Here is a 15,234-nt window from a genome sequence, read left to right on the forward strand (position 1 = left end):
AAATCTGGGTTGCAGTGAAACGCTTAAATTGGAAGTGAATCGAAATGTTAAAGCACATTGGGTCTCATTCATGAAACACGAGCAGAACGAATGTGTGTGTAAATCGTGTGTAAAGTGGTTCTGGCGTAAATTTTCGGATTTATTAAAATGTTCGTATTTTCCAAATTAGTTGGTACGAAAGAAATCTCCAGCCACTCGTAAATATGCGTTTAACATCCGAACGTTTTGCTCATTAATAAGGCTGCATTTTAATTCACCTTAATCGGTACATATTTACACAGCATTTTAAAAAATATGATATATAGTAATTACATCCGTTTTTTTCTTTTTACTTTTATTATGAGAGCCAGTGATAGCATCTGCAGACGGAACACTTTAATCAAATAATTAATTGCTTTCAATAGGGCTGGGCTGTATTTCGAAGTGAACTAATTTGTTTTTTTGTCGAACCATTTTCTCTTCACTTCTGGGACTGTTCGATGAACAGATGAAACTCCAGTAACTGCGTCTGTAATATCTGCCCAGCTTCCTTTTTTTAGGACCTGATACGCCACTATGTACGCTTGAAAATAAAATGTGGCGTTTTAAATGAACTTCTGATAAATGAGAAATTTTTCTTTTTCATTCGCTTTTAAGACATGTTGAAATCCTTCGTTTGGTGTCATAATATGATGCCCATATATGGTTGTCAGTCGGATTTAATGGGCGGGGTTTATGGTAATTGAGAATGAGCGTGCACGCGCGTCCCATTTGCGACTGATTGGAATTCATGAACACACACACACACACATTTCACCCTCACATCTGACGTTTACGAAATATTTGTGAATCGGGAGAAGAGTTTTCGGGAAGGTCTCTACGCACATATTTACTCGTATATTAACGAATGTTTCATGAATGAGACCCATTGTGTTTAACATAAAAAAAACTTTAAAACTTTGTTTCCATCAGAATCCCATTAAACAAGTTTTAACAGAAGAATTAATATAAAATAAGCATTGCATTTCAGCTTTTAAGTTATAAAAAATTTAACCAAAACCTTGATTTTTTTGGCTCTTAAAAAAATGAAATTGGCATAATGTCCTCAAATCAAGCTTAACTAAAACTTAAACTGGAATATTCCTATGAAATCAACATGATAACAAATCAAAATCATTTAATTTCTTAAAGTAGGCACTAAAATAAACATTCACTGTATCCATTTTCTAAATGTGTGATATTGATCTTGCAATATTTCCTTAAAAAAAAAAAATTTGACCTCATCAATTTTAATCAAAATGATCAAAACCCGCTGAACACGGCAGCATTTAAACTTCAAACGTGTTTCAGAAATCATCATTCATCTGCTGGAACACGTCAAATCATCATAATGATCAATATTTCCTTCATGCGAGTCTCGTTTATACAGTCAGTAACATGTAAACAATCCCATCAGACTGAACTTGTGCGTCATCTAAGAGCGCGCACCTGTTCAGATGTGAGAATCCACACCAAAAGCTTCCAATGTGACGAGACGAAACACATTTATAGCAATCGAGCCGACGCCAGTGAGCGGAGCCGCGCTTGAACACTTTAAAACAGGAGCAGATCATGTAAATCAGGCACACTTTACAGACAACGTCTCATTTCTGAACTTCATGAACTAACAATGAGCAATATTACTGCATTTATTAACCTTCGTTAATGTTAGTTCACAGTGGAGTAACTAAAGTCACAGATTCGTTGAGATTAATATTAACTAAGATTAATAAATGCTTTAGAAGTATTAATCATTGTAACTCTCGCCAAAATTTAACCTAGGCTCTTTTTGTGAATCTACCCGAGTCAAACTTTCATTTAAAAGCAGAATTTGAATGGAAACGCCACTTTTAAGATTGACCGTATTTTCATTTTCGGTCAAAATTGCCTTTTGAATGGGAGTGCACGTCGGGGCACGTCTATGATGGCATGTTTTTAAAACACTAATGCGGCTCGACACATGAACTCCAGCATTGAGAATAGTGTTTGTGTGCACAAAGTTTACTAAAAAGAGAGGTTTTGTACGACTCACTTCATCAGTTAGTGTTTCCGGCGGCTGGAATTCTGTCAGTCAAAAGTAGTCGATCTCCGAATGCGACTCCATATGAGGAAATGTCATGAACTTGTAATTCCAATGAAAAGCATGATAGACTTAGACACTTGGAATATATATGGAAACAAGCTTTAGGAGCTTTCCATCTTTCGGAGATCGATTACTTTTGACTGACAGAATTCCAGCCACCGGAAACGTACGCGTACAAACCTTTCTCTTTAGTAAACTCTGTGTTCACAAACACTGTAGTCAATGCTGGAGTTCATGTGTAGAGCCGCTGGTGACGCTTCAGCACAGTCTCATGTGTCGAGCCGCATTAGTGTTTGAAAAACATGCTATCATAGACGTGCCCCGTGCACTCCCATTCAAAAGGCTTTTTGACCGAAAACGAAAATATGGTCAATCTTTAAAGTGACGTTTCCATTCTAAATATTCTTTTACACGAAAGTTTGACTCGGGTAGATTAACAAAAAGAGCCTAGGTTTAATTTCGGCGAGAGTTATCCTTTAATGTGAACCAATGTTCACAAATGAAACCTAATTGTAAAGCTGTACTATGAACAATGAAACTAAATTGTCCTCAACCTAGGACAATGAAACTAAAACACTATGAGATAAATGTGGCTCCGCTGCACGACGTCCCACATTAAAGCAGTCAGTGAGGGGAGTCCAGCTCACCCCTGCGGCATCATGGGATTTATACACGCCACACTGCAAAAAATTATGCTCCTTATTTGTACTGGAAACCAAAGCAAAAGTACAAATATCTACACATTCTTAAATCAAGATACATTTAAAGGGACAGTTCACCCACAAATAAAAATCAATCATTATTTACTGTTCTAAACCTGGAAGACTTCTTCTGTTGAACAAAGGAAGATATTGTGACGAATGTTGTTTTCAAACTGGTCCCAATATACCGGTAAAACTGGAAAAATTAGACTATGGTGCAAAAGTTCATTTATTTCAGTAATTCAACTTAAAAGGTGAAACTAATATATTATATAGACTCATTACATGCAAAGTGAGATATTTCAAGCCTTCATTTGTTATAATTTTGAGGATTATGGCTTTTAGTTTATGAAAACCCCAAATTTAAAGAATATTGTGAAAAGGTTTTCATAAACTGTAAGCCATAATCATCAAAATTATAACAAATAAAGTCTTGAAATATCTCACTTTGCATGTAATGAGTCTATATAATATATTAGTTTCACCTTTTAAGTTGAATTACTGAAATAAATGAACTTTTGCACCATATTCCAGTTTCGCCTGTATAAAATAACAACACTATGGAAGTCAATAGGGACCAGAAACTGTTTGATTACCAACATTCGTCACAATATCTTCCTCTATGCTCAACAGAAGAAGTCTTCATGTTGGTTTAGAACAGTAAATAATGATTGATTTTCATTTTTTGGGTGAACTAGCGAAGTCTTGTTTTCTGAAAAATCAAAATGAAGCTTTAAACAAGAACAAATATCTACTAATGACGTCTGAAAAATCCACTTAAATTATTTTTCTGACCCCATTGTCAGATATTAGTTCTTGTTTTAACCATAAACTCACTTCATTTTGATACACTTTCATTAATACCTTCAGTCATTCAGCTTCTCCTCCAGTAAACGTCTCGTGATTTAAGAACGTTTAGATATTCGTACTAGAAAGCACGTCATGTTTTGCAGTGCAGTGCGGTTCGGTCCTCCATGCGCTGGCGTCTGGACCTCATCAGCTTCCCGTTGCATGCTGGATCATGAGCAGACCGGCGCGCTCCTGATACTGCCGTGCCTTTGCAGACGCCATCTTTGCGCTCAGGTCCATGGGCCGCTCCAGAAAGTTGACCAGAACCTGCTCGGTCAGTAGAGAGGCCAGGATCTGCTCGAAGCTGACGGACCAGTGAGCGTCCGAGTCTCTGGGAGTGTCCGAGTCTCTGGGAGTGTCCGAGTCTCTGGGAGCGTCCGAGTCTCGGGAAGCGTCCGAGTCTCTGGGAGCGTCCGAGTCTCTGGGAGCGTCCGAGTCTCGGGAAGCGTCCTCGGCGTGGTGTCCAGCCTCCCCGATCTGCAGAACGAGACTGGTGACCATCCCGATGGCCTGGAAGAGCTCGGCCTCACACGGCTCGCCTTGAAACATGCTGTACAGTGTCTTGCAGAACTGGATGAACTCCCGCTGATGAGACAAACCACACACAACACTTCTGAGTTATCAGTATCTCATCCATCTGCTGTTCTGTTCACAGCGACCCGTTTCGGTGCATGTCTCTTTAAATGATAATGAGCGACTGCTTTTCTTTTATGCCAAAAATCATGAGGATATTAATTAAAGGAGAACTGTAAATACCTGTATTTACATCCTGTTTTCGGTCGAAGTCCAAAGTAGTCGATTGTCGAGTTCACGCGCATAGGTTTAGTCACCTATGATCACACTCGACAATCGACTACTTTGGACTTTGATCAAAAACAGGATGTAAATACAGGTATGTGCGCTGGCTGAAATAACATCATTTTTATTCATATCTTTCACATCTACTGCAGGAATCTTTCACATCTACTATTTTAAAAAGAGGATAACGCAGTGTACGCAACACCGATTTTTGTTGTTGTTCTCTGTATTGACAGCACTCCAAATTTACTAAAAATTGAGCTCAATGTTAAAATTGACCGGAGTTCTCCTTTAAGTAAAGATCATGTTTCATGAAGATATTTAGTAAATGTCCTACCGTAAATATATAAAACATGTATTTTTGTGAGTGAATGCAGCACAATCGTGAACATAAATGCACAACTTTAAAGGAGATTTTCTCAATGTTTACATTTTTTTGCTCCTCAGATTCCAGATTTTCAATAGTTGTGTCTCAACCAAATATTGTCCTATCCTAACAAACCACATCAATGGAGAGATTGTTTATTCAGCTTTCATATGATGTATACATCTCAATTTCAAAATTGTGACCCATGTGACTGGTTTTGTGGTCCAGGGTCACATATTAGATGAAGTTTGCATCATTGATTCTGCTATTTTTCTGTTTATTACAGTGAAATAATCTGTATTGTATAAAGCGCTGTGAAAAAAAGCTGACTTGATCTGTGATGAAACTAGGGCTGTCAAAGTTAACGTGTTAATACAGTTCAGTTAAACATAGATATTATGTTGCTTCTCTAATTTTACATGCAAGTATAGCAGAAATCACAGCACAGATATTGTCTTTATCTGATGTGTATTTGATTTGATCAGACGACGGCTTGATTATCAGGATTGTTGGGCAGATTAACATCTTGGAAGGGAGAGCTGGTTATGTTTAATGGGTCGCGTTTCAGTCACTATTTCATATTCATTACGTTGTTTGACAACAGAAACAGTAAAATATACCAATGAAAACAGTTTTATTGAGAATGTAGCTTCATAAAAATGGGCACAGAGAGAGACAAACTAATGTAATAATAAATAATAAATGTACATTGAGCATTTTCAGAAGAGCTGCCCTGTCATGCAAACATCTAAACATGTTTGTTTTAGTAAATTGCTCAGTGCAAAGAAAGAGAAGTAATGGGAACCTGGTATTTATTTGTTCTTTCTTCATGTGTCCAATAGACATGAACATGTTCTTTGAAAAGCATCTATGATCTTTGAAACATGTCTCGTCTTCATGCTCTATGTTGACTATGGTTTCAATAATAAACATAAATTTGCATAAAGCATCCGTACTTATCAATGCCCATAATGATTAGAATATTACAAACGTGAAAAGTTTTAAGGTACATTTAGAACAAATAAAAAAATGTGTGATTAATCGCGAGTTAACTCATGACAATCATGTGATTAATCACGAGTTAACTCATGACAATCATGCGATTAATCACGAGTTAACTCATGACAATCATGCGATTAATCGGGAGTTAACTCACGACAATCATGCGATTAATCGGGAGTTAACTCATGACAATCATGCGATTAATCACGAGTTAACTCATGACAATCATGCGATTAATCACGAGTTAACTCACGACAATCATGCGATTAATCACGAGTTAACTCATGACAATCATGCAATTAATCGCGAGCTAACTCATGACAATCATGCGATTAATCGGGAGTTAACTCACGACAATCATGTGATTAATCGGGAGTTAACTCATGACAATCATGCAATTAATCGTGAGTTAACTCATGACAATCATGCGATTAATCACGAGTTCACATATGACAATCATGCAATTAATTGCGAGTTAACTCATGACAATCGTGCAATTAATCGTGAGTTAACTCATGACAATCATGCAATTAATCGCGATTTTTTTTTTTATCGATTGACAGCCCTAGATGAAACGCAACAAAGCGCAGCCAATCACAGCGAGGATCATCACTTGTACATGAGCGAGTTTGGTTTCTGATGAGTAAAATATCCTAAATCCTAAACATACACATGCATTAACATATTAATATGAGTCCATAACCCTAAGATAAAGGTTCACCTGGTTCATGTGAGGAAGAGGCTTCTCCTCATCCTTGTCCTTGTCTTTGCTCAAGTCCTGAAGCATCTGCTGCAGCTGCTCTTCATAACTCTTACTCTCACCTACACACACACACACACACACACACACACGATCAAACATCATCACAGGAGCATTGAGCTGAACACACGACCAACACACCGTAGAGAAACCCACCGTTGTTCACATACAGCGGTCTGGTGCTGGACAGGACTGGACTCAGAGGACACAAGTCTTCTGCGTTCTCACTCAACGCTGTGAAGAAAACATCACAACCATGAGCTCTCCATGTCCACTGCTAATCATGCTAATGAGAATTACTGCTGTCAAATCAAGATGGGAGTTTAAAAGACAATTCATATTCTGAGATATGATCAGTTTGACTGCACCGACACTATCAGATGAGAGCTAAACTTGAACTTCAATAATCACTCTATTGTATAAAGCGCTATAGAAATAAAGGTGACTTGATTTGACATTAATGCACTGCAAAAATTGTGTTCTTCCTCAGTACTTCCGTCTTGTTTTCCAGTGCAAATATCTAAAACATTATTAAATCAAATGACATTTACGTGAGAAGCAAAATTACTTAATATATTAAGTCTTGTTTTCTGAAAAGAAATAGTTTTTGCTTAAAACAAGAACAATATGGGGGCAGAAATGTTATTTTTCTGACCCCATTAGAATATATTTTTTCTTTATTTAAACAAAGATACATTTTTAAGAAAAGAAGACTTATTATAATATATAAAAAATGCCCTATTATGATTTTTTTCTCCTTCTTTCTTTAGTGTGTAATGTTGCTGTTTGAAGCTCAAAGAAAAACTCCCTGAAACGCCTCCATTGTAGTCTTGAGTTTAGTCCGGGAACGAACACGTCTCAATATTCCTCATTATATAATAATGAGGAATTAATTATAAAGTATATAATACGCAGAATAAAGGGGCGGGGCCTGGTTGAGTTAGTTAGTAGTGTGTTAAACTGGCGGTTATGGTAAGGGGCGGGACATTTCCCAAACACACTCGAAGCGCTCGACCAATCACAACACACTGATCCAGCCGACCAATCAGAGCACAGTGTGCTTTTCAGAAGGAGGGGCTTCATAGAGACAGGAAGTAAACAGAGCGTTACTGACAGACTGGGAAGAGAGGAGCCGCAACAATGGAGAATATGTAAGGAATAATTGACGACAGGCCGTTGAATTATTATAAATAATGCACTCCGCTTCGCGTCGTGACCGCATTACCACCTCGGGTGTGCATTATTTTTATAATAATTCAACGGTCTGGAGTCAATTATTCTGCTTATACTACAGTTACCACACCTCGAAATATTGTTCAGATGATGTATTTCAAGACGTTTGTAAAGTTTTTGTCATTAAAATGCTCTTGTATGTAGGACTAATTCCTTGCGCATCTAAACCCATGCTCCGCTGCTAATTCCAGAACGTCATTTTAGAGTTAGTAACGGAGGTTTGAGCCGCTGATAGCAGAGTAATGCTGGGGACACACTTAACGACTAGAAACATTCTCTGACTGTGAATGCAGCAGATTTTAAACACCGCTGTGAACACAGACTGAACGCGCTGAAAACGCGTGCATGATTAGTCATGACTCATAAGTATCAAATTACATTCATAACCGGCCTTAGAGAGAAGCATGTGCGTCAATATTATTATTTATTTATTAATTCAATTCGTTTTAATTAATTCGTTCATTCTTTTTTTTTCTATTAGTGACAGTAGACTAGAAGACTAATAAATGAAACACAAAGCCCTTTTAACAAGTATAGGCCTATCAATTTTATTTATTTGTTATATTATCTTCAATAATTACGAAAACCCGTGCAACAGGACTATCAATTTATTTAAATATTCAGTTTAATTTTTTATTGATTATATAGGACATTGAAAATTGCAGATCAAGCGCATGGGCTGCAGTTTCTCTTGTTATGAATTGTATCCTATTGTCCGTTATTACAGTTGACTACGCGAAGTGATATGTAACTGTACTGAGGTCAAGACCTGCCTGGAACTACTTTGGCCGTGCGGTTCCCTGAAAATAATTGCACACCTCAGAACGTTCGTCAACCAATCAGATTCAAGCATTCAACGGCCCTGTAGTATAAGAGGAAAATAATCAACACTCAAGCAGGAAAACATGTTCTAGTAGACACTAAATTAAGACTGTAAACGGACATAAAATGTCTGTTTGCCCTTCAAGTTGATTAATTTGAACTGGAAAACAAGACCAAAATAATAATTAGGATAACTATTTTTTGCAGTGTGCATTAATCCAGTGTCAGAGTCAATAACAGTCAGCAGTGATGAACCTGGCGGGATGTGCAGTCGATACAGGAGCCGGATCTTCTCATTCAGCTCCTCACAGTACAGAACATCTGCAGAGAGAGACACACGAGTCAATGAGGACAGAACGCATTAATGTGACCCTGGACCACAGAACCAGTCTGGAGCCGCACGGGTATATCTGTGGCAATAGCAACTATACATTGCATGGGTCAAAATTATCCATTTTTCTTTTATGGCAAAAATCATGAGGATATTAAGATCATGTTCCATGAAGATATTTAGTAAATGTCCTACCGTAAATATATAAAACATGTATTTTTGTGAGTGAATGCAGCACAATCGTGAACATAAATGCACAACTTTAAAGGAGATTTTCTCAATGTTTAAATTTTTTTGCTCCTCAGATTCCAGATTTTCAATAGTTGTATCTCGACCAAATACTGTCCTATCCTAACAATCCATACATCAATGGAAAGCTTATTTATTCAGTTTTCGGGTGATATATACATCTCATTTTCACAAAATTGACCCATGTGACTGGTTTTGTGGTCCAGGGTCATTATATATTTCGTGAATAAGCCACACACACACACACACACACACACACACAGTCCTACCCAGCATCTGAACGAACTGAGAGAAGTTTAACAGGTTGTCTCTGTCCTGGTCCAGCAGTGTGAACGTGCGCTGGGCGACCGTATCGGTGTGTGTGCCACAGATCCAGGGCGTCAGCAGCTCAAACAGGCTCTTAAACTGCGCTCGGTCCACGAAGTAGCGTTCGGCACAGGCGCCCATCGCAGGAGAAACACCCGAGGAACTGCACACGCCGTCACCCCAGTACAGACTGATGAAGTGCTCTGTCTGAAACACACAACTCATAGTCATCTATCAGACAAGATGCTACGTGTGGTGTGAATCGGGTAACATGTTAACTAATAGACTTTCACACTTCACACTTCAGTTGATTGATTACATTAAGAATTGCAAACATGTCTTGTATTACATGATTTGTTTAAATATGCAAATGAGGAATTCTCTAAATTAAATATGCATAAATTATCAAAAAAAATTATCAAAAAATCAAGTACAAAAATTAATCGTGATTAATCGCATCCAAAATAAAAGTTTGTGTTTGCATAATATATGTGTGTGTACTGTGTATAATTATTATGTATAAACACACACACATTCATGTATATATTTAAGAAATATTTGCATTTATATACTGTATACACATTTATATAATTTATATTATATATAAATATTTTATATATAAATATGACCAATTTTTCTTAAAAATATACATGATTGTGTGTGTTTTTATATATATAAATAATTATACACAGTACACACACATATATTATGTAAACACAAACTTTTATTTTGGATGCGATTAATCACGATACATTTTTTGACAGCCCTAGATTTTTTACATTACAAATCTTTAAATGCCTTTTTCTCAAAATGAGTTTTTTGTCATTCTCCAGTACAAACATCTCAGCCGATGTACACCAAACTCTCCAGTTATACACTTAGCAGTATTCTGAAGATATGTTCAGAGGGATTTGTTAATAAATCATTCCTGGCCTGATTTATGTGACATTTTAATTAAAAAAATATGGTGAAAATTGATAGTATAGTATATTTTATGGACAGTATATTTAGATTTCCTAGGTAATGAAAGCATATATTCCGAAATCCCTCTGAACATCTTTAATCTTGTGTGTAATCAAACTGAAACAATTATTTTGAACCTGGCTTTATCATATGTTCAGATCTATCTACTGAAAATATATGCAACATTGCGCATATTTTATGAGATAATGCCTAATTTGCATAATTAAACATTCAAATGTCTAAAACTTGTAATACATTTTTTTATTATACTTGTGCAAGTAATCAACTGAGGAAGTTTCATGGTGATATCTACTATTTTAAAATTTTACCCTATTCACCTGTAGTGTCTCGCTTTAATGAACTTGTAGGGTCATTAAAAACTAGACGTCACATGGCCAGTACTGTATATACAATCAGAAAGTTTGAAGTTATGTAAGTTTTGAGAGACTAGTAAAGATGAAAACATATTTTATTCTACTCCGACTCAATAAATGTGATCACACACACACACACACACACACACACACACACACACACACACACACACACACACACACACACACACACACACACACACACACACACACACACACACACACACACACACACACACACACACACACACACACACACACACACACACCTTGAAGAGGTCGTAGAGCTCAGACAGGTTTTCCGGTGACAGTGACACGTCTGGGATGACCAATCGCAACTGAAAACACAGCACAAAAACTCAACCGCAATAAACACACATGCAGAAGCATTTGAGAGAGAGCGTTGAGGCCAATGAGAGTCTCACTGCATTGTCTTTGGTGCTGTCTTCATGAGCCTGCAGGACCTGAACACGGTGGCGGCACCTCAGCATCTCCAAATGCTTCACCGTCACACTCCCAAATTTCTGTCAAGAAACAAAGAGGAAGATGAAGATGATGAATGAGCTTTTACTGACACAGGGAGCAGATGATGACATCAGAGGATCTAGAGCTGATCGGTTTCATAATTTAACATTTTTAAAGTCTTGATTGTGTTTTTGAGTTTGAATGTTGATTATTCTCCTCATATTCTCCATTGTTGCGGCTCCTCTCTTCCCAGTCTGTCAGTAACGCTCTGTTTACTTCCTGTCTCTATGAAGCCCCTCCTTCTGAAAAGCACACTGTGCTCTGATTGGTCGGCTGGATCAGTGTGTTGTGATTGGTCGAGCGCTTCGAGTGTGTTTGAGAAATGTCCCGCCCCTTACCATAACCGCCAGTTTAACACACTACTAACTAACTCAACCAGGCTCCGCCCCTTTATTCTGCGTATTAATTATTATAATGAGGAATATTGAGACGTGTTCGTTCCCGGGAGAAACTCGAGACTACAATGGAGGCGTTTCAGGAGTTCAGAAACACTGACACTCATATAGAGAAGAACTGGAGCTTTGCAGAGCTTTTTTTTAATGCTCAAACAACAACATTACACACTAAAAACAGTTGAATAATCACACATAATAATTCCCGGTCAGCCGGCATTTGTAAGTCTCTCGTTATGCTATAATATCACCAAATACTGGATTCAATATTCAGTTTTCTTTCAATTAGCACAGGCTTTGTATTTATTTTTTGGAAGTGATTGATCATAGGCTTCATTTATCTGAGCTTATGCATCCAGTAGTGATGTGAATCTAATATTTGGCAATAACAAAGTATAAAAGTAGATTTATAAACAGTCATTTTTAACGAGGAGAAAAGAAGAAGAAAAAAAAACAGTTCAGAAATTATAAAAGTTGTTTAGTAAGTTTTTGTCCAGTAAGCATTTTTGGGGAAAAGAAAATCCTTACCATGTCAAAATTATATTATGAGTGACAATATTATTGTCTGTCAATATTAATACTATTGTATAGAGCTGAATAATGAGACTATTGTCATCTGTAAATGTTCTTTATATCTGAACTCGTAACTCATGAATTTTACACAGTTATTGACCTGAACCGAATCAACACTGAAAAGAATTGAGCTGAATAATGTCTTTTTAGAGTTGCTTTACAGCAGACTTTGCTTTGTGTCCCTGCCTGTGAGAATGAAAAACTATGAATTTTAAAAAGAAAACATAATTCTTGCCGTTGAATAAAATTAATACAAACTACAGTCTCATGACAGTATGAAATATTTACAATTTGTTTGTTTTTCATTTCGGGTGTTCAGATGTGTGACGATGCGGTTCGGGCAGGCAGACACACAGACACACACACAGACACACACACACACAGACAGACACACACACAGACACAGACACACAGACACACAGACACACAGACACAGACACAGACACACACACACACACACACACACACACACACACAGACACAGACACAGACACACACACACACACACACACACACACACCTCATACGCATCAGTGATGAGAGTGGTGATGTGTAGATGCTGAGAAGCTCCTGTGTCTTCAGGACAAGCATGTGACTCCTCCTCGTGTCGGACCTGCTCGAGGAAACTGACAAACACACAGTCACGTCACCAGAACGAGACCAAATGCCTCAAAGTTGAAAACTACAGTCACATAAAGAACAGATGGAGGGAAGCTACATTGTAAATATGTGACCCTGGACCACTAAACCAGTCACATGGGTCATTTTTGTTTAATTTAGATGTATATATAACATGAAAGCTGAATAAATAATCTTTCCATTGATGTATGGTTTGTTAGGATAGGACAATATTTGGTCGAGACACAACTATTGAAAATCTGGAATCTGAGGAGCAAAAAAATGTAAACATTGAGAAAATCTCCTTTAAAGTTGTGCATTTATGTTCACGATTGTGCTGCATTCACTCACAAAAATACATGTTTTATATATTTTCGGTTGGACATTTACTAAATATCTTCATGGAACATGATCTTAATATCCTCATGATTTTTGCCATAAAAGAAAAATGGATAATTTTGACCCATACAATGTATAGTTGCTATTGTGCGACTCCAGACTGGTTGTGTGGTTCAGGGTCTCGTCTCTGATGTGTCAGTGAATCACCTGGTCAGGATCATCAGCGCGTGTCCATCATCGGTGCACGAGCTCAGCTCTCCTGCATTGTTGTCCAGCACCGCCAGCCCGATCTGGAAGATGGACCTGATGCCGTTGTAGAAGAAGCAGTCGAGCACACACAGCGCACTGCGGAACGGCAACACACTCACGAACAGCGTCAGGAACCACGTGAGCGACGCCGAGGCCAGCGGGGACAGATCCGGGACCAGGGCCGACAGCTCCGGGAGACGCTCGCGAACCAGCTCCTCAAACACGGACTGATCCACCTGAGCTCCTGAGAGACAGGAAGAGGAAGTGACATCGTCATAGAGGCTCGTGGAGAGCCAGACCAGCACAGACCAAAACACTACTTCATACTCCCTGGTTTCAGACCTGAATGTTCTTCACAATTTTTTGAAAAACAATAACTTTTCTGGTCTGGTTCTCAGTCACTGAATAAAGATTAAGGAAAAGGATTATTATTATTATTTTATTTTTTTTACAAAAAAGTGTTTATCACAATTTCTACTCAACTGACGAGACTGGGGGGAAAAAATGCAAATTCGTTATATGATGTTTTAGGATTTTATTAATTTTCATAACTTTTCCAGGCTTCCTCTTATATGTTAAAAAAGATTAAATATGAAATATTGTTGCATATAATAGATAACAAGATAATTATTAAATATTTAATGAAATATGAATAAATATTAAATGTTTAATGAATAACTAAAATGACTAATACAAATAATTAAATATTAAATATTAGTGCATATAAATGAAAGTCATTATGGTAAATATTAAATGATTAATCGAAATGACTAATAAAATAAATAATAAAATATGGAATATTGGTGTATATAAATGAAAATGGTTAAATATGAAATATTTAATGATTATTGAAATGATTAATGGAAAATTATTAAATATGGAATATTGGTGCATGCATATAAATGAAAATGATTTAATATGAAATAATTAATGAAATGATTAAATATGAAATAATTAATGATTAATTGAAATGATTAATGAAAAGTGATTTAATATTAAATTAATTATTAATTGAAATGACTAATGAAAAAATATTAAACATGAAATATTGGTGCATATAAATGAAAATGAATAAACATGAAATATTAAATTATTAATTGAAATTATTAATGAAAATGTGATTAAATATAAAATATTGGTGCATATCAGTGAAAATTATTAAATATGAAATATTCAATGATTAATTGAAATGGGATTTCTTTTTAATGGAAAAATATGATTACCGGTAAATATGTAAAGACAGTACAAATCCTGGAGCTTCAAAGACCAAAGCAGTGTGTGTGTGTGTGTGTGTGTGTGTGTGTGTGTGTGTGGGAATGCTTTCGTCTTATTTTCAGTCCTCCTGAGGCCCTCTAGTGGAGAAGCACTTCTCAGCTAATGCAAAATACCACTTTTCCCCTTTTGATTTCTGAACAGTATTATTTTAGTACCATTGAGACACTATTATACTCAATATATACATAGTTTGAATGTTATTTTTTTTTTCTGTTTTTCTTATTCGTTCTCCTTTTAAGTTAACATTTTAGTACTTTTTAGTGTTTTTACTATTTGTTTTTTGATTTTTGTCTTTTTTAGTAATAGGTCTTTATAGTGTTAATTCATTTTTTTTGAGTATTTTTAGTACATAAACTAAATGGAAATGAGAAATGTTTATTTGGCAGCAAGCTGAAATAAAACAAAAC

At 36.6% G+C, this 15,234-nt stretch overlaps 1 protein-coding gene across 1 annotated transcript in view; it reads right to left on the reverse strand.

The window, feature by feature from the left end:
• Positions 1-3,329: 3,329 nt before the first annotated feature.
• tbc1d8 (TBC1 domain family member 8) overlaps positions 3,330-15,234 on the reverse strand; it is a 47,297-nt gene continuing 35,392 nt past the window's right edge. The window contains exons 12-20 of the mRNA XM_079619657.1: positions 13,511-13,796; positions 12,867-12,972; positions 11,282-11,380; positions 11,126-11,194; positions 9,483-9,726; positions 8,889-8,954; positions 6,735-6,812; positions 6,540-6,640; positions 3,330-4,236 (exon numbers count right to left, since the gene is read on the reverse strand). Of these exons, the coding sequence (XP_079475783.1) occupies positions 3,799-4,236; positions 6,540-6,640; positions 6,735-6,812; positions 8,889-8,954; positions 9,483-9,726; positions 11,126-11,194; positions 11,282-11,380; positions 12,867-12,972; positions 13,511-13,796 (1,487 nt within the window). The 3' untranslated portion in view covers positions 3,330-3,798. The remainder of the gene's footprint in view (positions 4,237-6,539; positions 6,641-6,734; positions 6,813-8,888; positions 8,955-9,482; positions 9,727-11,125; positions 11,195-11,281; positions 11,381-12,866; positions 12,973-13,510; positions 13,797-15,234) is intronic.

This window comes from Phoxinus phoxinus, assembly GCF_949152265.1.
Source record: "Phoxinus phoxinus genome assembly, chromosome: 7".
Lineage (NCBI taxonomy): Eukaryota > Metazoa > Chordata > Actinopteri > Cypriniformes > Leuciscidae > Phoxinus > Phoxinus phoxinus.